At 49.2% G+C, this 23,921-nt stretch overlaps 1 protein-coding gene across 1 annotated transcript; it reads right to left on the bottom strand.

Annotated features, from left to right (window-relative positions):
- Nucleotides 1-831: 831 nt before the first annotated feature.
- On the bottom strand, nt 832-19,807 carry GASK1A (golgi associated kinase 1A). The gene is made up of 5 exons (XM_039391237.1): nt 19,478-19,807; nt 8,089-8,904; nt 4,353-4,475; nt 3,967-4,070; nt 832-3,387 (listed from the first exon to the last, which is right to left on the bottom strand). The coding sequence occupies exons 1-5, from the start codon at nt 19,478-19,480 to the stop codon at nt 3,177-3,179; spliced, it is 1,257 nt and encodes a 418-aa protein (XP_039247171.1). The 5' UTR covers nt 19,481-19,807; the 3' UTR covers nt 832-3,176.
- Between the last annotated feature and the right edge of the window lie 4,114 nt (nt 19,808-23,921).

The raw sequence follows: 23,921 nt of genomic DNA on the forward strand, positions 1-23,921 counted from the left end.
CACTGTAGCAGGCTGCTGGGGGATGACTGGGGGTCAACAACTTTGGGGACTGAATAGGAGTAGTGAAACTGTGTGTTGGCATGCACATGTGTGTGCGTGTTCAGCAGATGGGAGCCAGCTTGACCCCTGCCTTCCATCCCCCAACCCTATTTTCTGCCAGCTGAAGGGCTGTGCACAGCCAGAGATCTGTTAAACACAGATCATGTCACTTGGATCACTGCAGCATGAAACAGTTCCTTACTGGTGAAGCTCTGGGAAGGTGCATGCCCGTGCTCTCAAAGGCTATTCTCAGAGCACGTTCCTGTGGTGCCAAGGGTGAGCATGAGGGTGCTGCAGGAATGCCCTCCTTCAAGAAGCCCTTGTTTCTCCACTGCTTCTTCCCTTGCTTAGCTGCTGCTGCCTTTTTAAAGCCAAAGCCATCCTGCCCCAGTGCTGCAGCCAGCTTGGACCATGTCCTTTTTTTTTGTTACAACATCCCAACAGAATCCATAATAATATCCGGTAAAATTTGGTTAAATCAGGATCACTGCTCAGGTGAAATCTTGTTTGTCAAGCATGGTCCCAAGTGAATATTTATAACTATAAAATAGTTATAACCATGAAAATAAGTTTATCATAGGAAATATGACACATTCACAGCTGGAGCAAACTGAACCAAACACTACATGGCTGATGTAAGCCACGGGATTCCTCTGAACAGCCATTACCACAGTTCAGAGCCTGTGCTGGTTACATAGGCAAGCCCATGGAACAAATGACAAATTAAAGAAGATTAATGATCAGTCTCAGCAAGATCATGGCTTTTGGTTCTCTCATTTATCCATACATGGCTCTTGGTTAAATCATGAGTGATTTTTATTCACATGCGTCACTGCTTACAGATGTACCCATATGTGTACAAACTCACATTAAAACTAAGGAAATGCAAAAAAACCCCCCAGAAAAATCCCCAATACCCTGTGCAATGTTAAGGTTGGGAAGATGCAACCACGAGCAAGGCAAAAGCTGCTGTTCCAGCACAGCAAAGTCCACAAGCTTTGGCCACTGCACAGAGCCCCACCTGCCTCTCAGTTCTCACTGAGAACTTGGATTACATAGGATGAAAACCTATCTTTTAATGAAATTTCTCATTTTAATGAGAAAAAACAAGGCTATGACTAATGCTGCACACCCTAACTCTCTTTTTACCTCACAGCTTTTCACAGCATATTTTTTGGATTTAATTATGTTACATTTAGTATCCTCTACTCTTATATAGCCGTGCCTGGGCATGGCTTTTCGTAGGAACCAGGTTGAATTATTTCACTCTCCTCCATGCTTGCAAGCTGAGCTCACCTACCAATAATAAATCTCCACAATTCAGGCTTTAGCAAGGCTTCCGTGACAGTCATCCATCCCATGGCATGGCAAATGGGATGATAACTCATGGGGTGGAGAGAGTGCTGGGGGAAAGGCTTTCCCTGGCTGATTGGAGGGCAGGACTCCAGGAAGATGCTGATGGCACTTTGGATGCTGATGTGCCTGTAATGCTGAGTGCTGACGCTTCCTGAGAGTACTCGTGCTTGTTGATTCATGTCACCCACACCTCACTTCATCTTCTCTTCAGCAAGAGGAAAAAGGGGAAAAAAGGTAATTGCTTGCGCTTATCAGCAGCATGAGTGTTAAAGCATCCCCTTGCAGGCTCTCAAACTAACATGATGTTAAGAGGCATGGGGTGGGGAAGGCATCAATACCTGCCTTTTCTTCCCCTGCTACATGGGTGGCCATGTTCTCCAAAGCTATGGCAATGGGACAGCAGCTCTGCATGGGTGCCCACACCAGTCTCACTGAGGCTTCCCAAAGGCACAAGTGATTTGGGGTGCCTCCAGCACAGAGCCTCTACCTGTATGGCTGGAAAAATGGAGGGCTGCTCCCTGAGGCCCCTTTAAAAAGCCTTGTCCTGCTAGCAAACTTTTGGCCCACAGGCCAGGAACTGGCAGCTCCTGGCAAGCAAACACTGACTGCATGCCTCAGCTGGGAAACACACTGTGGGGAGTGATAGAGCCCATCCCTGTATCTTTTTTCCTCCTATTCTTTTTGCTTTTGGGTTATCTATCAGCCCTGACACTTGAAGACCTGCCTGGCTGGGATGCTGCTGTGCCTCATCACAGTGGGCTGCTGGGATGACAGGAGCAGGATGGGCTCTGCCGGAGGTGCCAGCATGCTCAGAAAGAGTTTTGCACTCGATTGCCTTCTGCTGAAATAGCCTGGCATTTTTGTTAAAACATATTTCTGCAAGCCTTGGAAAGAGTTTCGCACAGCCGTGCCCAAGGGAGCAGTCAGGAGTGCTAAACACAACCGTGGGAGTTTTGCCTTTTAATCCCCTGATGGAGAAGGGAAGGAGTGAGCAAGAGATTTGAATCTTCAAATCAAGAATGCACCCTGGCAGCAGCCCAGGCCTGCTGAGGCATGGCACAAGGCACATGGCACATGGCGCTCGCCAGGGATGGTACCATGGGCTATGTGAAGGCTGTTGCTGCCCAGTGCTCCTGCAGTCCCAGGTCCTGCCTAGCCCCGGCTTCAAGGAGTGGCTTACACGTGCTCCCAAGCACACATGATCCCCTCCGTGGGAGTGTCAGACAGAGCTCAGCTCTAGCATCTTGTCCCTGCTTAATCCACTTAGAAAGTTCACCTCTGGTTTCCCCTTGCCTCTCTGACTGGGATGTTTTGGAAAGCATCATCAAAAAGTCCAGTACAAGCACGGAAAGGCTGTCAGTGACTTCTTCCACTGCTTTTTAACCCTTACCAGAGTCCATGTTCAATTGTCCGAGCCTCCAGTTTTTATAGTAGCTGTGTGTGTATGTTTGTGTTTGTGTGAGTGTGCGTGTGTGTGTGTGTATGTGTGAAGGCACTCAAAAATCTCATGGATATGCCCCTCCTTTGAAAATCCATGCTGAGACCATGACTTGATGACTGTTGCCTTTCTCAAGCAGTTGTGGGTTGTCTCAGGAGATGTCTCCTCCTTGTCTTTCCTACTCCCTGTGATCCCATCTGCTTTTCCAGAGCATTCTACAAGGTGGAGGGAAACACCTTGTGGAGAGCCAAGCAGTCTCATATCACCCATGCTGAGGGCGTGAGGTACATCTGTTGCTGTTGGGATTTGCCAGGCAGGAACTCTGTGCCGACTGGAGGTCAGTTCAGCATGGCAAGTCCTCAAAAACTGTCAGGTTGTGCTCTTGGATGTACCTGAGCAGGATCCGTGCCCGCCTGTCAATGGTCTGAAGCAGAGGTATCAGGCCCTTGGCACCGCCCTGGCTCTCCCAGAGCTCCCGGTCCACACGCAGTGACTCCAGCAGCAGGCTCTGCAGTCTGCCTGATTGCAGCGTGGCCACTGCCGCCGCTGGAAAGCTGCAGAGGAGGAGCAGAAGAGACAAGGAAGAAAGGGGTTACACAGGAAACTCTGGGCAGGTTGGAGGGAAGCAGCAGGGCACTGGAGCAAAGGTGCTTCAGGAACGAATGCATGCCCACCCAGAGGAACACAGGGTGAGGAGCCTCCTGCTTAAAGCTCTGCCCATGGTGAGCATGGAGGATAGCTCCATCAGAAACAGATCCAAACAAATTCCAAATCAAAAGGCCTATAGCATGCCAAAATGCCTCATAGGCAACGACGCAAGAAATGCTGAAATACCTGATTATTCATTATTTTTGTGCAGCTGCCAATTAAAGAGGGGAAATAGGCTTTGGAGCCTGCCGTCAGTCATCCAGAGCAGAATAAAGAGCTAGTTTCATGGCAGGGGCACATGGGACATTTTTGTGAGACTGCCCACCCACCCTGCTCTGGGTGGGAGGTGGCCCTGCTTCACAGGGGTGCCCAACCAGGGTGGCCAGGAGCGGCACGAAGGTGTGCACACAGGGCTGCTGGCCATCCCACACATGCCAGCTCAGCCCTTGCCCAGGACTTGCCTCCAGGAAGGTGCACATTCCTACCTGTCTATGCCTTGAAGGAGCCTGAAGTTGAGCTTCTCCTCAGGGTGCTGTGGCCTGCCCGCGTTGTCGATGAACACCAGGCGGGATGGCGCACTCCTCCGGACCTGCCAGCAGGATGGGAAGGAGAAGTTCACTTACTGCAGAGAGACACCAGTTTGTGGGTGTAGGCTGCTTTTTAATGCAGTGAGAAAGCCTGAGAGTATCTGGGAGACAGCAGATGCCCAAGTCCAGGTCTCCCCGTGCCCGGCACACCTCCCACCATGGACCCAGCATCACCATGGGACTTGTGTTCTCTTTGCTACCACCTCAGCCCTGCAAGTCCCTCCCAGCGCCTCCCAGCTACCTTTATCTCAGGACCAGAGTAGCCTCTGGAGAGGGGGACATACCAGGATGTGGACCAGGACCAGCTCTTCTGGGTTCCGGCACTTCTCGTGGAGCATCTCCTCCATGCAGGGCTCAGAGGGATCAGGCTGAAACCCACAGCAGTAGCGGTCCAGGCGGTCATGAACCTGCAGGAGACGTTTGGGAACCTTAGCAGGGACATATGCCCGGGATGGGGAGGTCCTGATGTGAACTTTTCCTGCTCGGAGGAAAATAAAACATTTCTAGGTATTCTCAGCAGACTTGAAATGGGAAAAGATGGCATACACCAGTGAGAGAGTGAGAGGTGGGGAAGCACGAAGAAGCTTAGCTGGCTTGCAAAACTCCCTTGGCTTGAAGAAGGTGATGACAAAGGTGATGGTGACAGGCTTTCCTGATGGAGTTCAGATACATTCTGTGCCTGGTACCTCCACACTCCATATTTTCACAGAGTGAACGGGTTGTGTTTCCAGCTGAAACCAAGGGAAGATGTACATGGCCATGAATGTAAAAAAAAAAAAAAAACAAAAGCAAGAAAAGCACCCAAGGAAACCTAGGGTTTGAATCCTCAGAAAGACAGTTTTTTCTGCATCTTGGTGTTCTGGATGATGGTTTCATCTGGCTCCTGTGATATACACACTCTTTCATCCATCCCTATAGTAACCTGAGCAGCTCTCAGTGGAAAGATGAATGGAAAAGTATTGGCAAGGGAAAAAGTGATCTGTGCGTTCACAGAGCATGCCTGATATTTAAGTTGGGCCACAGTGACTTGTTTTAGCTACACTTCTGGTTAATTATTTGCAGGTGCTGCTAAGGCTTTGTGTTTTGAGCCTGTTAAACCTCCTGCTTCCCACCCCAATTCCCTGCAGAAACCCCACTGCTCCTTGGCAACTTCCAGTGTTTCAACCACACCCTCAGAGGAATGAAGGACTTTTAAAAGACATAAATCTCTGTCAGACCTGTTTTCAGTAACTCTGCCTTGGTATTCATGAAGCTTCCTCAGCTTTGTCAGAAGCAGCTGGCACAGCCTCTGTGGTGGTTTGTGGGGCAGACACTTTCTCATTGCCTATCAACAGTCCTCCCCATGGCTGCATGTTGCCACAGCCGTGTAGGGGAGCTGGCTCACCACCTCCAGCTCTAGAGGCCTGTTTGCATACACTCCTTTAAATATAAACCAAAAATATATAAATATATAGAAAATAAATATATTTTCTGGTTGAAGCATTAGAATGTCTGACTCGCTCACTTGGTGTTGCTGGTGCCAACCCAGGAGGCAGGGCTCAGGGTGCAATGAGGCTCCTGGAGCCACCAGGAGGGCTGCAGTAAGGTAAGACCCAAGAGGTCTCAGGTAAGCCTGGAGTGATCTATGAGTGATGACTAGACAGAAGCCAAGTGACCCACAGTGGCCGCCTATTCCCTTCACTCTGCTAATTAGCACAACTTGTCAGTTACAGGCTGTGCTTTGAGAGAGTTCAGCCTGAACCCAAATATTGACCAAGCACTGGAGAAGATGCTGCAGGAAACACAAATTGTGATTTCTGGGGCCATTATATTTGTAAGCCTTTGCAAAGCAGGATTAGTCCCACGCTGGAGCCCCTTAACAAACCCTTCTGTTTCCTGAGGTTTAATGAAACACTTGGCTCAGCATCTCTCCATTGAGAGGCACTCCAGTTAAAAGTGTGTGAGCATTTTGACACAAAACTCATTGAAATGGAAGAAAATATTACATTTCCTCCACACACCTCCTATGTCTGCCTACTGGAAAGCTCAGCACACCGGTTTCTCTCACCTGCTATGTTGTCTTCCAGGCTGCACAGAAGGTAAAGACAGCCTGAGATGATTTACAGATACATTAAAGGGGCTCAGAGCTCTACTCACCCGCCCACAAGCACCTATGAAACCAGAGTGGATTGGTGCTGGACATGCAGAGATGTGAGGTGGAGGCGGACCTGGTGAACAAATGGAGCGCCAGGAGAGGGACCAGATGGCTGTGGAGATGCTGAGATTGCCACTGACACGCTGACAAGCCCTCTTTCCCCCTGACCCTCTCCTGATTGTTTATATTAATTTCTTCTTGCCGGAGCCTAAATGACTCTAATGCATAAGATCAAAATAGGTCTTATTGCTAGAACACAAGTACACGAGCCACACTTACTCCTGCCCAAGCTCAAACCCCATGAGAAGCTCACCTTCAGCCCCTCTTTGGTCCTATGGCCACCCCAGGGCATCCCCTTGGGTCCAGTAGGTCTTTCTAGTCATGATTCAGCCTGGGATGGTTTCCTCTATGGAAAATTTCCTTGCTTTTCCCCGGTCCAGAAGGGGGTGCTCCAGGGAAGGGATGTGGCTGCAGGGCTTCAGAGGTGATTTGGTTTTGGCCCTCTTTAAAGTGCAGGACAAAGCCATCAGCAACTTTGCCATTTCCACCAGGCTCAGCATTTTGCCCTCAGTAAAATTCTGCATGTAGAGGGAGGTTCCCTTATGGCAAACACCAAGAGAAATCAGCATAGAAGAAGCCCAATTTGAAGGGTAATTGAGGAAAACTACGAAGATTCTCATGCCAATGTACAATAGGTCTCAAATCTCACAGCCTCTCTGTCCCCAGCAAGGGCTGTGAGAGGCTAAAGCCATTTCTGGACGCAATTTCACTTCTACAGTATCCTGCAGACTCTTTACCTTTACATGACTTTTTGCGTGGGAGAATCCCATTGGAATTATTGAGGAAAGCCTTGGATTTATCACTGCGCTGCTCCAGCCCTCCAAGGAAAACTCTCCTTAGAACCATATACTTTCTCCTGGAGACTCAGCCTTTCCACTGCACTCAGCAGCATTTTGGCCTGGGGAAGGGAAGGAGGTTGGTTAATCTTCTCATTTCTCTGGCTGTTTCAGCTAAAATATTTCCAAGCCCAGCCAGGACTGCTCTGCCTCTGCCAGTCCTAGTTCAAGGTTATAAAGATTAATGGTCAGGATTTGAGAAAAAAAAAAACAAACCAGCAACAAGAACAAAAAGAGAGAGAAAAATGAGAACACATTTAGTTTGTGTTTTTTCTTTCTTCACTTCTTTCTTTTTTTATTTTAATACTTGACCTTTCAGGCAGTTTCCCCTTATCTGATAACCAAAGCTCCAGCCCCAATGTGCCTAAACAGGCTTTTTTTTTCCATAGAAATCACTTTTGCCTCCTTACAGCTGCCCTCCAAGAACTGATAACTCTCTGGGATGCTGTTGTAATCCCTTGTAGCAGCAGGGTATGATTTTCCAGATGGGAGATTAAGTGCTACTAATGCAGAGGAGGAGGAAATCAGTGCTGTCAAAGGGGCAGGGCTCCTCATTTCCAGTGCCAGCAGTGCATCCCTGGAGTTGGATCTGATGGGACTGAGGCAGAAAATGCTGCTGGTCCCTAGGGATGCCCTAGGGATGTCCCTAAGGATGTCCCTAGGGATGTCCCTAGGGATGCCCCAAGCCACTGCTGGCATCTGCACAAAGCAAAGCCACAATGGCAGAAAGCTCACCCCCGTGAGAGTGGACTCACCACATCCGAAACCTGCCTGTGTTTCCCCTGCAAGTCCCAAGCACGGACCATACTCAGGCCAAAGTGCTTCTGCACAAAGCTCTGCTGCTCAGCCTTAGCTGATGAGTGAAAATACATCCCAAGAGACACCACAGCCTATGTGACCCCGCAGAGGAGAAGGAGTCCATGGCCAGATGCAGGGGGACCCAGGTGGCACAGCTGGTGGGACAGGTGGTCTCCATCACTGCAGCCCTACCTGGAGAAGAAAGTCAAAGAGGGCCAGGCGGCTCCACTCGCCGTGTGGGATTCTGGAGCAGGGGGCATCCCCAGCCACCAGCGTCAGTCTGTGGGGCTGCAGCATATCCTGATACTGCAGCCACCCCAAGGCACAGGAATTCTGGTCGTTGTTGGCATCCTCCAGGTGCTGGAGGTCAGGAGCCCACCAGATGATGGGGCGCAGGGAGCCGTCGGTGTAGCTGTAGGGCAGGAGGTGGCTGGTGAAGCGCCGGGCCACAGCGGGCAGGCTGCGGTTCAGCCCCAGCACCCTGTCCAGGTGGAAGGCCAGCACCTCATAGAGGTCCCCGGGGCGCTTAATGAGCCCACAGCGCCCATCCTGGCAGTCCCTTTCTGGGCCGGCTGGCAAGACATTCCCTTTGGCATCTCCCACGAGCTGCAGCCCCACTCGCATGACTTGCCCATGGGCAGGTATGCGGGTCTTGGAGACCACCTGCCCACTGGCCAGCAGCTGCATCTTCTGGAGGTCATCCTCAGAGAACCACAGAGGAGTTTCCCTCTCCACACCCCGGCGCCGCCTCCTGCCCCGGCCAGGGGGCTGGTCCCGCCGTGAGCGAGTGAGGGGTACAGGGAGCCTTTCTCTGTGGGCTTGTCCTCCAGATAGCGGGTCAGCCACCTCCCATGGGGGACCTGGGGGGGACAAGGCTGGCAGTGGGAGTGGGGAGTGGTCCGGTGGTGGGGGCAGGTGGATGAGTGCCAGCAGGGCCAGGGCCAGCAGCACCCCGACGGCTGCTGGGGCTGAGAGCTTCATCCCCAACCTTCGCCATGGTCGCTGGGCCTGCAGGGAGAGAAAGGTAGAGTGGTACTGGAGTGTTAGTCCAGGAGAGTCCTCAGTAGCGTTTGCTTTGGAGAAGCAGCCTCTCTGCTTGTGTTGATCCCTGGGAAAGGTGTTCCCCAAGCACTCACTGCCTTTATGGCACTGTAGCAGGAGGGGTATGGCTGGTGCCATGATTTGTGCCAGAAATTATCTGCAGTTAGAGCAAAGGCTGACCCACCACAGAGGGTGCATGTCTGCAGTGCTGATGTACAGGATCTCTTTATGGGCAATGAATTCTTCATGGCCAAATATTTTGCTTTAAAGACTGAAGAAATGGAAAAAAAAAAAAAAAAAGACCAAACCAGAGCAAATTCCTGTCTGGATATAAACAATTTCCAGTTCCTAAGAGGTTTTTATCCTTCGGACCTTACTCTGGGCACGCTCACTGATTCATATCCTGGTCGCACACTGAACCCATAACTCAGATCCCCACACCCTTGTTTGTAGGACATCTCAATGCATGCTGAGACAAGGCCTTTGAAGCTCTGCCCATCACTGTGTCCAGCAAAAGCAAGGCAGCTCCAAGTGTCAGCTGGGACCTGTGACTGCCTATGTTTTAAAAACGGGTGTGAAATGCTGGAGAGCTGAAGCACCTATTGTATGGAGACAAGTTGAGAGAGTTGATGTTGTTCCGCCTGGAGAAGAAAAGGCTCTGAGGACACATTATAGCACTTTCCTGAACCTAAAGGCAGCTACAAGAGAGCTGGGGAGGGACTTTTTACGAGAGTGTGGAGTGATAGAGCAAGGGGGAATGGCTTTAGACTGAGAGTAAGTTTAGATTAGATATTAGGAAAAAATTATATACATGGTGAGGTACTGGAACAGGTTGCCCAGAGAAGTTGTGGATGCCCCATCCCTGGCAGTGTTCAAGGCCATGTTGGATGGAACTCACAGAAACCTGGTCTAGTGGAAAGTGTCCTTACCTGTGACAGGAGGTTAGAACTAAGTATTCTTAAGGTCCCTTCCAACCTAAACCATTCTATGTGTCTGTGATATGATCCATGCTATATGTGAAACCTAAAGTCTTCTGATTCCCAGCACTAAGGAACTGCCTTTAGACAGGTACTAACAACTTTTGAGGTATATATTTTTATACACACAGGCTTCTCTCCCCCCATTTTAGTCATACTTTCTACTTTGGAGCAACTTAAAAAATTATATAGGCTGGAAAGGCTGTTATAAGCAAACATTGTGCAAGTCTCCCCGCATTGCCAAGTTCATATCTCCCCTTTGGCCTAAAGCAATTCCATGCATGTGGTGCTGAGGCTGCCCTGAGCACAGCACATTCCCTTTTGGGATGAAGTGGAGGGCAGTGTTGGGGCAGCACTGGGAGATCCTCCAAGCCAGTCCTGGGCCACACTTGCACGCCTGCCTCATTCATCGGGGTTTGGGCAGTCTAACGCATTTCTGGAGGCTGGAACCACAAAAAGCACATTGGCGCCATTTCTCTGCTCTCAACAGGCATTTCCAAGCGGCTCAAACTCACATTGGAAGTCAAGGCGGCGGTCAAGTGGATACATTTTTTTGCAATTATTTACTTTGGAAGCACAAGTATATCCATGGCAGACACAGTGGGACAATGCAATGCCAAAGAAGGGGTAAGAGACTGTTTATAAGAGTAAAAGCTTGAAAAAAAAAAGATCTAAAAAGCCAGGGAGGTGAGAGCCAGCAGCCAGAATGACTTCCAGAAAGCAGCTGGGCAAGCTGAAACAATTCCAGCCATGGGGCTTTTAGGACCGCAGGCTCCCACTGGCCACAGGGACCCACCCCCAGCACAGCTCCAGCCCCAAGAACAGGCAATCCCACTGCATGAGCCCCTTCATAAGGTGATCCAGCACTATCCCAACATCCACCAGGTTTTGTGCCCCCACAATGGCCAGGCTGCTTCAGACAGCCCCATGGTGAGGAGCCTTGCAAAGACACTGCATCAGCCAAGGTGGATGAGAGGAGCCACCAACTTGCTGGCCTCAACCACAGGAGTGTTCCTTTAATGTCTCCCTTTCAAGGACTGAGCAGATTTAATGAAGCTTACAAGAGCTATTGATGGTGCACTTGGAGTGATTCAGCTTTATAGCTCTCATTTAATTGCTTCTCTTCCAGAGATACAATGTAGCGCAGCAAAATATATCCACTGGGCTGAATTCTTTGCTCAAACACGGCTTACACCAGTCTCTGCTGGGAGCCAGGGACTGTCTGGTACAAGGCCTTAGGACCTGCCAGGGGATCCCCTGTTTTATCTCTCCCTAGAATGAAAAGGACCTAGTCCAGGGTGAGGGATGTCCTGTCCTAGATCACAGGCAGGGTTATTCAGGGCTTGGCATTAACTGTCCCAGGCATCACACTGCATGGCTAAATCACTGCCTTAGGTGCCTTTCTGGGGAGGGAATGAGCATGAACACACCCAAGCGCCCCAAGGGGCAGCAGGACTTCTGTCAAGAGGCTGGTTGTGATCCAAATCCAAGTCTGGCATCCTGAGCAAGAGTTTGGAAGAGGTGGAATGTCTATATCATAGTTTAACCCCAGTAAAATAACACTGTGGCATAAAAAGGGCAGATCCTGATATTCTGATATCTATACTCTTTTTGAGTCATCACTGTGAATGCCTCACAATCTGTCCCTCTGGCCTCAAAGTGTGCTGAATTAACTGCAATAACATCTATGTTATTAAACCCAAAGGACAGGATAAACTGTAAATTTCAGTATTCCCATCTGTATCCATCCACTGAGTCCCTTCTCAATCTCTGCTTCCCTGGGCAACTTTTCCCAGCACCTCCCCTGTCCTACCTCTCTGGGGAGACATGGCCCACCCCGCTCTCACCAAAATCCCCCATAACCCTCTTCTTCTGCATGGAGGGTTTTCATGGTGATTATTTTTGTTATGTAGCTGATAATAACCTTTTGGTTGCTTACACTGGCCCTGGGTATGCAAAAAGCCTGGCTCCCAAAAATCCCGGTATCCTGGAGGGGTGCATGTGGGACCCATTTCCAGAACCTTCAAAATACTGCAGGAAAAATCCTTTTTAACCCACAGCTGGAGAACAGAGGATGCCAAACAGATGGCAACAATTGCCAGGTTTTTAATGTCAAGTCAGTTTACAGTCCAAGTGGTTAAGGAATCATTATTGTCCAAACTCACTTTGTCTTCCTTGTCAGTGAGCTCGGGTTTGGGCACCACAAGTTTGAGCTTCATCGCTTTCCTACCCTACGCTTGAAATCCTGGGCTGTGAAGCTGGGCAAGGGCCAGCACAGGCTCCCTTCCCCAGCGCCATTCAGGATTTCCCTGCCACATCAACAACAAAAAGAAACAAAAAAAGTTCAAGTATATTCTCTGTGTTATTTCTGACGGTTGATAGTGCAAATTTAATAACAATCTAGGTGATAAAACACTGCAGAAATGATACTGTATTTACAAGCCCTGGGAAAATACTTTTCCAAAGAGAGTTTCTCTGAGTCCATGCTGTAAAAAAATGCTGCAGTTTAAGCTATGGCTTCAATTCAGCCCAAAATGCAAACCATACGTACAGCTTTGCTTTGCCAGGCTGACATACTGACAGTACAGCACATCTTTGCCAGAAATTAGGTCCTTTTCCCAGCAGGCAAAACCCATAAAAAGGCTTAAGAGAGGTACTGCTTGTTCCAGGATGCCAATAAGTAAATAATATATACTCTCACTCATCAGAGGGACATACAGCACAGTCCAGGCTCTGAAGGCACAGTGGAGAGCTGTGCAGCTTTGATGCTTGGAGATAAAACTTTCTAAGTGTGGTTTGCAGGGGGGAGGGCTATCCTTGACGTTGTATTCCCAGGATGGTTGAACCTTGGCAGAATTTGAAGCAGAGAAGCCTGTTTTCAATCTCTTTTCAAAATGCATCAAATTGGCTTTGCCAAGCTTGAAAGAAAAGAAGAACAACCCCCAAACTTCATTATCCAAGAATGTAAGAAACAGCCCTGAGACAAGAGAGATGCCACGGAAATACGTGGCCGTTGAAAACGGAATCAATCCCTGCTTTCCTCTGGCATTTAAAGGAGTGCTCCTGCCCCTTGCACTGGCACTGCCAGACCCCTCCAGCAGTAAATGCCACCGTCCCAAAGAGGTTCCCAAGGAAGCACATGGCTCAGCCATAGCCGTGTCCTTCTTGGCTACTGGCCCGCTCTAGGCTCCCAAGCTCAGAGGACTTTGCCAAAGGCAACCTGCTAATGAGCAGGTTAAAAGCAGATATGTGCATTTATCTGGACACACACTGAGTGGGGTGTACTTTGCATAGGGGGTGCAATGCTAAGGGCTGTGCTTACCCTCACCCTCCCAGCACCGTGCTCGCTGCCCGCCCAATGAACCGCAAAACCGCCTGGGCAGCAGGAGATGCAGCCTGCCGTGACCAATTTTAACAAAGACTGCTTGAAAACAAGTGGGAAACCTCCTTTGGCTGCCCCCCACCTCTGGGAACGTCTCCAGAGCCTTGCACCCACACATGGTGCTTGCAGAAGCTCCTGGTATTTTGGGGAGATTAAGCATGTCAGTCTGATCTGGAAAGTGAACGGCCTCTTCTTTTTCGTGTTGTGAAGGAGGTTTTTTGGTTAAGGGCACGGCATATGGCACATGGGCTAAGCTCACTCCTGGGGACCCATAACAGTGCTGAGGACACAGAAGAAGACAAAACCCCTCCATCCCCAGAATGACTCCTGGCAAATCTGAGCAGAAGGAAATCCTTGGCAGCATCCATCGCTCATCATTCAAGTGCCTTCCTATATTATCCTGCTCAGAGAAGATGGATGGCTCTCAGAGTGGGAAGTTGCTGAAGACATCTATTAAATGATGATTGCCAGTCCCCAAGGTAGCTCTGGCTGTGCACCCAGCACAAAGACACAGCTCTGGATGCCACCACCACCCACCAGCACCTCCATCGCCATGGGGCACAAAGAACAGACAGCCCTTCACCTGGCCTCACAATCCATCAAAGTGGCTGTAATTCCTAGCAGACCTGCACCAGCTCTGTGTCTGGGGTTGTTTCCACCAGGGATGCAGGTTTTTTTCCTCCAAAATGCCCTTCAAGTGTGAAGGATCATGACCCCACTGCATTTCAGCACCCTGTGAAGGCCACCATGCACAGTGTCAAGGCAGGGATGTGGCAGGCAGGCCATCCTGTCTAAAGTGCTCCTGCAGACACAGTTCCACACATTGCTTCTCACAAGTGGCTTGGGAAGCTCAATTCAGGCACTGAGGAAGTGGGAAGGGGAACTGTGCTCCCACAAACCCTATGAGAGGGAGTCAAAACTAATGCTGGGTCAGCTGAGGCTGGGGAGATGGAAATGTGACACATCACCACATGGTGCTGGGTCCTTCCCTGCAGAGTCAGCAAAGTCTTCATAGCTGGCACACAAACCTTCCCACCAGCATGTCCAAAACCAAACCAAAGAATGACCAAGTTAAATTGCCTGGGATGAACTTTAAAACACACTGTACTTTGCTAAATTTTGGGCAGTCTGCAAAATTTCTGCCTCCAGAGGATAATTAATAGCCTAACTGCAAGACAAGCATGCTTTGCACTAACAAAGAGCAACATTTCGGCAGCAATATAAGGGGATGAGCAGTGTTGGTACCATTTGGTCTGAGCACTGACTTTAGAGGGATGGTTCCAACATGCTGCCTTTAACTGTCAAATAATGTTGCCTTAACAGTTCTTCCCAGTTACCACTACAGCCTTGGGGTAGCAAATTATAAAAACCTTGAAACCCTCAAGCTCTAAAGCCTCTGGTGTGTCTTTGGCTCCAGGCCCTGAGCTTTTTGCTTCCCAGGGGTGAGAGGTCCTATCTCTTGCTCTAAGCCCCCCACCCAGACTGACTATTTCTGTTTTTTGGAAGTCCTTTACCCTGGACGTGCTTCTCTGCACAGCCATAGGCTGAGCACAGTCCCCTCTCACATACCCCATCATCCAAAGGACCATTTTAAGCAAAATCTTCAGCCAGTGCTGGAAACTGCTCTGCATAATGGAAAATTCCAGCATTTGTATGTAACAGTGCCATTATTATTGCACTGACTGGTCACAGTTGAGTTACAGACTAAACAAGTACAGCAGAAACACAGGCTTGCAAACCCCCCACCCAGCAATAGCCTACAAGAGTGGCAAGACTCCCAACATCCCAAATGTCCTGTTCAACATCTCTGAAGAAGGAAGACCTGGGGCAGGAGACAGAGGACACCAGGAAGGAAGTAGATGGCCAGCACCTGGGTGGAGGACACCCCACCACAGGGGGCAGCTGATGCAGTGAAGGTCAGGACTGCTGTTTGGGGGTACCCAGAGAGGACACACATCTCATCCTGCAGCTGGGGTGGACTAAAGCCCTGCAGGGTACCCACAGGAATTTGCTTTTCCTGTGATGACACCATCCTTACTCCTAAATCATGTGATTTTCACTGAGCAAAAGGAAAGATTCATAATTCTCACTCCCCCTGTGTAAATCTCAGCTTGCAGGGAGTTAATACTCAGGGATGGACAGGGCACTTTTCATCACCATGCTATGTACAGTGCATCTTAGGACCCTCCAGTTTAATCCCAGAAATCAACACAAAGCACCACAAAAATAAACAGCCTCCAGGATACCATACTTCTTTTGCTTAAAGTAAGCAAACTAAAAGCTTTCAGATGCCTCATTCTTCTGCTTGAGTTCAGACTCAGGGATTTTATAGCAGACTCTTGCACTTAGCTGTATCTTCTCCTTCTTGGAGACACATCTCCCAAGAGATTGATGGTCCTAAGAGATTGATGGTCTTTCAGGACACATCACCGAGATGCACAGGTCTGCTGCCACTACCTGTGCAAATATCTCCATTACTTTTCAAAAAAATGACATCAACCTGCACCCAAATCATCCAGGTCACTGAGGACCTGAAACAGCACTTCATGTTTGCAGGAGCCAACAAGGACCTGCACAGCCCTGAGCGCAAGACTGCCCTGCTTGTCTCACGGGACAAGAGAGGTCCTCCTCATCTTCCCTCATCTCCCTTCACTCTTTCCTCTAACCCTCACACCCATGTGTGAGTAGCACAACCTAGAAATCCTGGCAGAGACATCAAGGAGGGAGAGCAGCGGGTCTGGGTGACTATTGATTTCTCGCTCCCCCACTGCCATGCAGGATCCCGACAGGTTTCCCTTTTCCCCCTCCCCTCGTCCCAGAGAGTAGTTTCCAATTGCTCTGTCATTTGCCTAGTATGAGGCAGTCGTCCCAGTTTCCTGGCCAGCCTGTTGCACTCAGCTCCATTAGTTTTTAGAGCAGCTTTCCCATCTGCCTGCTGAACCAGCACGAAGGGGGCCCCTTCCCTGGTGAAACAGATGTGGCTTGCCTTTGTGCAACATCTGCGCCTCATGCCCCGCTCATTTTGAACAGTCTTGCCTTTGTTTGTGAGGGGTTGTACACAGGATGCTTTGGAGGAGGGCAGGAGCCTGCAGTCCACAGGCTGGACTCCTTCCCTATAAGTTCCACATACAAACTGCCTCAAAACCCCTGGGTTTCTTCTGGTGAAGAAGAAAATGCTTTGCTTCTGCAATGTTCAGGAATCCCGCTACTCAGCACTGCAGTTTCAGCTGCAGCCGGTAGCTCACACTGATGATTCCTATGGGACTCCCAAATCTGGAAATGTAAGAGCTGGACTCTGGGAGCCATGGACCCCCTTCCTCACAAGTCCCCTCACCCCAGTAGCTTCTCTTGCTGCACCTTTGGGCTGCTCACCAGCTCTGGCTTAGCAGCCCCAGCGGGGCTGCACTGCTTTGGCTCCTCCATACATAACAGTGTCAAAGAGCAGAAGTGCTAGAAAGCCACGTCTCTTTTGCAATGTGTTCCAGGTTGTATGTAATATGGGGAGAAATACATTAAAATAAAATCAAGTTTTATTTCCTCTTGCTCTTGATGAGTTTACCAATCCTGCTGATGAGTACCTGGAAAGCTGCTAAAACTCTCTCACACATTTTTGGCACTCGGTCCAGCTTTATTTATTTTACTGGGAGTCATGTTACTTCTGTATTTTGGAGAGGGGATGTTTTAATCCACTTATTTTCAGTTTTCATTTCTAACAAGTGGACCAGCATCAGGAAACAGGAATGCTTGCTTGGTGCCCAGCGAGAGCTTGCGAAACCCACTTTGGGGTGCTGGCAAGGGGCTGCACTGGATTCTCTTGTTGGGGTTTCAGTGGATGTTGCCTAAGTCAGACACTTGAGTTTCCCTGAGCTGGCTGTCAGGGGTTTTTCCCTTCCTGGAGAGCAGGAAAGTGCATTCGTAGGATTCCGTAGGGGAGGGAGGAGGAGGAGGACAGCAGGGTCTTTCAGCCCTGTGGGCTTTCTTCAAAACAGAATTGTTCATACCAGCCCTGGTGTCAGTTGCAGAAAGGCAACCCCATTTTCCTCCATTTAAGCCACCACATCTTGAAGAGAAAAAGAGGGGAAGAAAGGTGCTTGCCACTTGGCTCTGAGTGCTGCCTGTGTCCCACAGACCTGTCCTGGGTAAAGCCTGCTGGCAGCTGCCCCCCAGCCGCCTTCTTTTCCCAGCAAATCCCGTGGGGTGAGCGAGCAGAGCAAACATGGTAAAAGCACTGGTGCGGCCAGGCTCACAGAAAAGGGGCTTTTCCTCCAGGGCAAGACGAATAGCTGCAGACAGACTGGAGTTATGAGCATTGGAAATAGAAGGGGTAATTGAGGCATTTGGCATCTGTGCCGGAGGATTAATACAGCGTAATCAGCCCCTTGTATTTAGACTGCCTCATACTAGGCAAATGACAGAGCAATTGGAAACTACTCTCCGGCAGATTTTGAAACCAGAAGAAAGAAGATGTTTCTGTAATGCAGTCATCTCCCAGCACTCACTGCAGCAGCAGGTCGGGCATGTACGGCGGCCGGATCCAACAAGCAGCCGGCTGCAAGCGTGCTCTCCATACTAACACATGGGAAGCTCACAGCTGGCATCCCTCTGGCTTTCTACAAGGGGTCACCCTCCTGGTGATTGTGAAAGAAGTCAAAAATCATCTTGAGCATTTTGCTTGGGGTTTTGCTACAAATGAAGGAACAAGACAATTAGCTTAGGGCACAGCCTGGATTTATTCCTCATGACTGTCACTGCCCTGCCTACAGGTGCCCAGAGCAAACCCAGATTACAGACAAAATCAAAGCAATCAATGCAGGAGCTCAAGAGGGGGAAAGGACTGCAGAAGCAGACCTTCCCTTGCCAAGGCAAAATGAAAATCCTGGCAAAAAGTGAATACCCCATTCTCACATGGGGGACCACACAAGGTACCTGGCACAGGCTATGCTCACTTTGAAAGGCTTCATAGTGAAGGCTTGTACAGGAAAGTGTTACTGCAGACAAAAGGCCGGTGTGGGGAGAGCTGCCTTGCTTTTCCCTTTGACAGGGAGAAGTTATCTCCAACCCCAAAATGGATGACACAAGCCCCAGCTTTGTCTATTTTTCCTGCTCCTGAAGTTCATTAATTAAGAAACTCAAAACAGCCTATGCAAACTGTAGGATGGACAGTATAAAGCATGAGACCACTGTCCCCCCCACACAAACACTCTCACACAGTCTAGTGAAGTCTGGCACAGCCTCACTGCTCTGAGATGCTCTGAGATATCAGCACACTCTCAAGGACATAAAAACATTTCAGCAACACAAATGACCTGTTTCTGGCAGCAGCACCAGGCACCTCCTCAGCTCATCCATCACACAGGTTTGCAACCCCTGCCCAACATGAGCTTTGCAAGTGCTGAGGTGGCAAAGCAGAAACAGAGCCCCCCACCCCAGTGCAAACCCCCCAACATGACACCCCGGCTGTCCCCTAGTGTGACAGTGGTAAGAGGGAGAGGGGGGCCCATCTTAGCTCAGCTGGTGCGTGCTTGCTCTGATGGGTCTGGAAAGTGGTTGCTGAGGGATGTTCCAAACTGGAGCACTAAAACTAGATGACATGAAACACCACCCTAAGGTTTGGAATGCGCTACAGATGTGGATAAATCTTCTAATGCCGGGGAAATACAACATTTCTTGGGAGGGACATGAAGTTTCCCCTTGGCAAACCGGCCACTTTTGTAGCTTTTTGATGAAAGCAGTGTGCTTTCTGGGGACCAAATAGAAAGCACAGAGGGGCTCTTTGTAATCTCTGAGTCTGCACTGCACTGCCTTCACCCCATGCTCTTTGCCTGCCTGAAGCAGTGCCACCTGGGCACTTAAAAGAGGTGCGTTTCGTCTGAGGAAGCATAAGCACCTCCCTGGCTGACAGCAGTGCCTTCAACCACAGCAACCCCAGGCACTGCCTTTACGGGCATCCTTACAATCTGCTTGGTCCATCCCTAATACTTTTAACGACAGATACATGCTGGAGTGGTTCCCTGCCTCGCTTGCCTCACCATGCTCCAACACTCAAAGTGGTCCCGCTTGCCTTGCCCCTATGAGAGAGACAGCCAGGATATGCCGTTGCACCTCATCCCATGGGGCTGGTGTCCCTTGAACAGACCCAGCATTGCTTCCCACTACCAGCAAGGAAACCCCCAAATCCTACCATGTCTCGCAGCACGAGCCGACGTGCTCCTCCTCATGTGCTTCACTGCCTGCGGGCAACACAGCGCAAGGTCACCTCCTGAGCCGGGTGCCGTCCGCCTATGGCACTTCCATACAACACCAGGAATCAATACAGAATACAAAAATTTTAAAAATAGCAATAAAAAAAAAAAATCTGCAGCAACTAATCAGCCCGCTTCCTCTCCACAAGCCATTAATCACGGCCGGGGGCTGTCACCCAGGGGTGCCCCTCCGGGATCTCTGCAATCCCTGCTCCCGACTCCGCGTTGAAGGGGGCTGCCTGGGACCTGTCACGACACGCCAGCGCGTGCCTCTGGTTCCCCCTGGGTGGAAGGACACCCTTCAAACTTCAGCTGTGAGTTTTCAAACTCTGCCTCATCCCAGACCCACCTCCCTGTGGGGAGGGGAGTGGAGAGGCTGGGAAGGGGGGAACAAGCATTTGAAGAGTCTCTTTTTCACAATAAAAGCCCTTCTTGCTGCTTTTTTTCTTCCTTTTTTTTTTTTTCGTTTTTAATACCGAGAGAAAATTTGAGCCAGGAGGCACAGGTAAAGCAGGAGATGAAGACACGTGCTCCTCCCAAACCCATTTGTTCTCAGTGACCTTGATGCCAGACAAGCAGAGGGACTGGCAGAGCCCCAGGGACCATGTTGACACCAGAGCCAGATGGCGAACCAGAGGTCTGCTCCCAGGTGCCTGAGAAAATGCCTTTTGCAGATTTTTATTAATATTGCTTTGCCTTTCAGTAACAGCCCAGCAAAGAGCTGTGCTACATCAGTATCTGAAGCTGATGCAGCTCTGGGAGGAGATTTCTGCCTAAAAGTCAGGTAAGAATGCGTTAAAACCATTTTTAGGGTGCTCAAGTAGCTGTTTTGCTGGGGCACACGGTGTCTGCAGGCAGCCAGGAGAGGGGTGACCCAGGAGGTCCAGAGGAAGAAGACCCTCACACCCACCAGCACCATGTGTCAGGACTGCGGCACAGTGAGCCCTGCAGTGCCCAGCCAATGCAGCTCCTCCTTTGGCACCTGGGTGTAGGGTGCATCCTAAATGTCATTTCCTCAAACCTCTGGGAGAAGAAGGTCTGAAGGCATGGCGTTGGAAACAGTGTGTTTCACCAGCCCTCCATGGCCAGGCAGGGTACACAGGCAGCTGCCAGGCTGCAAAGCATTTTTTTTCACATAACTTTCCCCTTCCAGCCCTGGGCTATGGCCAAGCAAAACCCATCAGTTCCTCACTGTGGCAGGTGAAGACATCAACTGCTTCAGTACTCATGTGCCTGTCTTGGGGACAGGGGTGGGAGTTTTCCAGCTCCCCAATCCATGCAACTACCTCTCTAGGAAACCATAAAACAAACCAGGCTGATCAGGATTGTTCCTTACTGGTATTTGTATTTTTAAAAAAATCTGACAAAGGCACAGTACAGGCTATTGTGAGGGATATTGACGATATGATGATCTGAAGGAAGAGGATGGGGCTGAAGGAAACTGAGCCAAGTCACTTGACCGAGGCAGCATGGGAGGGCAGTGGCAGAGCCCAGGAGGAGGCTTTTATGCCCCCAAGCCCCATTCTAACTCACTGACCATGCACGGTCCTGCAGTGACATTTCACAAGGTCATTCAAGACAGTGGGTGTAAGCAGTGATGGCAAGTCAATGCTCTGCCTAGTGTAGTCTCCTACCACTCCCAGTGCCCCAGTGCCTCCATACCCCCCTGGTTCCTTGTGTGCACCTTATCTTTAATGTGGTACATCTCCCTACTCCTTCTGCTGCTTCTGAAAAGTATAGCTAAGAAAAGAAGTGGATTGAAGGTTACACACAAAAGCAGTGAATCTAATTTTGGCTTCAGCACACCCTCCTCCACTCTACACTTGGGTGTGAGGCAGGGATGTAAAAACCAAGCCCTGCATCCCCTCCTTGCTGCCATTGCCAACCTCATCTGTCCTGGCCACTGCAGCATTGAACATGCTAAAACGTTTTCCTTGAGGCCAGTCCCCCAGGGCATATAATAACCTAATATTACTAATTATATTAGAAATAATAATATTAGGTAATTAACAATAACACAGTATTAGCCTTGGCACAAAGGCAGACTGAGCTCTCGTCTGTTGGGCAGGCAGTAGCCAAGTGCCAGAGGAGGGATCTGCAGGGCTGAACCCTCTGTATCATGACTCAATGGTGGCACCTCATTTTGGAAGTGTTTGTTTTCATCTCCCTCTCTTAATTTTGAAAAGATTCAATTTATATGCAATTTTATGTCAAAATGATTCCTTCAGTGCAGCGGCGTTGCGAGCCTTGACTGACAGGCCAAGCACTCTGTCTGGTCTCTCTTGATTGCCTCTCCATACAAAGAGCTGTTCAAAATGCACACCTGACATTTGAGGAATTTGACATCAGAAACAAGCCTGGATGGCTGCTGTGGGAGGCAGACTTAAGGGATTGGTGGCCAAACCACTAAGAGAAATCCAGCGAGCCTCAAAACAAATGCTCCAGCCTTGGCATTTTAAAATTTAAGTTTTATTTCCCCCCTCATTCCCTTGGAGAATTTTGTTATTGATGTTCACAGTGCAAAAATCAGATTAAAAATGCAGTAAAACCTGAGAACCAAGTGCATTATGAACCAGTTTCTCAGGGAGGATTCCCCAAAACCATGGGGCCATGTCTATGTCGTATGTGAGCTGGGTAGTTCTAGGCCCATCAGTGCAGCCCTAGATCACATCAGTAGCATTCCTGCTACTGGATTCTGGAAAATTAATGATTACCTGAATATTGAAAACTGCTTTGCTTCTCTCTTTTTTCTTTTCTATCCCCTGACCACCTCTGTTCACATTCTCACAGCCATTCTACTACTTACACACAGATGTACCTGATGTTTCCCTGATTTTAGCTGAGGCCAGTCCTTCAATCAGATACCAGGGATGATCTCCACTGCAAGAAACTCCCATGAGGTATAGGCAGCAGAGACAAAGGAGAGCGGGGAGGTGGGACTGCATCCAGCTTACCGGTAAAATACAATTTGTGCCCCAAAGAAGGTGCGGAGAAACTGCTCAGAGACAGAATTTTCAGTCTATAAGCAGGAGGTATTTATTTTTACGGCCGGGGAGCAGCCAGCTCGCCCTGGACATACTGCTCCATCGAGAAACTTACAATTGAACCTTTTATACACTTTTTGCCAAGCAATTGCATCACATATTATGAATATTCATTACATTGCAACATCTACTTTTAATATTCATAACAGGCAGAGTTGAGGCGGAGTTAGAGGCGTGGTCTTTAATTTGGGGAGCACTTCGGTGGTCGTTCCTGTCTTACTTCATCATGAACTCAAATGTCCTTTCATCATCATCTTCATAAACTTTTGAACCTTCCCTAATTTGGGTAGTTTCCTTGTGCATTTGGCAGGGATTTTCAGTATCTGGCAAGAGTACCTGATTTCTTGGCTTGTCCCTTTTCTTATCTCCCTTTGTTTTCTTCCATATGTCCTTTTTGTGTGTGTGCTAGCATTTCTAGTTCTCCCCGTTCATGCCCATGTTCCCTCATGTCAGAGTGTCCTGTATTCTAGTGAATTTATTGCCTCCGCTATTTCTTAATACTAAGTTTTCTATGCCTTGCTCAAAGCCTGTATCTTGTGTTTAACTCTCTCTAATCCTCACATTGCTCTACTAAATTCACTTGCCAGATTTTACCTGGCTTCAATACAAGCCTCCAGAACAGCAACATCTCACACCGGGGTCTCAGGCCAGTTATCTATGATGCCCAATACAAAAGATCTCCTGAGCCTGCTCCCTCTCACCTTGCACTTGGGCAAGAGCAAAAGGTGTTCTCTCCCTGCTGCAATGCACAGGGCAGCAGCAAGGGTGGTTCAATTTGCTGGTATATCCAGGCAGATCCAGCTTAGCCAGGTGCAATTACTTTGAAGTAGGAGAGCTGAGACCTTCCCCTGAGGTGGGGCCAGAATCCAAGGAAACCAATGGGGAGAAAGAAGACCATGGGTGCTGTTGTACCCACAGCAGCACAGGGACCTCTGTGCTCCCCAAAATGCCACCACTGTAGGCATTAGCAAAATCTTCTGGTATAACCCTGCCTTCATTTCAAAGGCTGGCTCACCTTTCTACTTGCTTTTCCTCATACAGAAATACCTGTTGCAGAAGGATGAAAATAGGCTGTTTTTTTTTTTCTTTCCCAGAAATACTTTTTTTTCCTATTCTGTCCCAGTGGACCTGCATTCATTTCTGCCTTGGGAGCCAAAGGCAGGCAGTGGAGAGGGGACAGATTTCAGGAGCTGACAAGGAACAGAAAGCTATTCTGCCTCTAAGAAAGTAAAGCTGAAGGGTTTTTTTTCTTTCTTTTAGAAAAGTGTGAGGCTCTAATAGGTTTGAGTGGCTATGAATACGACTTTCCACATCTGCCAAGATAATTATAAGCTTGAAT

Source organism: Pipra filicauda, unplaced genomic scaffold, assembly GCF_003945595.2.
Source record: "Pipra filicauda isolate LSUMZ 115617 unplaced genomic scaffold, ASM394559v2 scaffold91_size2508729_pilon, whole genome shotgun sequence".
NCBI classification, from domain to species: domain Eukaryota; kingdom Metazoa; phylum Chordata; class Aves; order Passeriformes; family Pipridae; genus Pipra; species Pipra filicauda.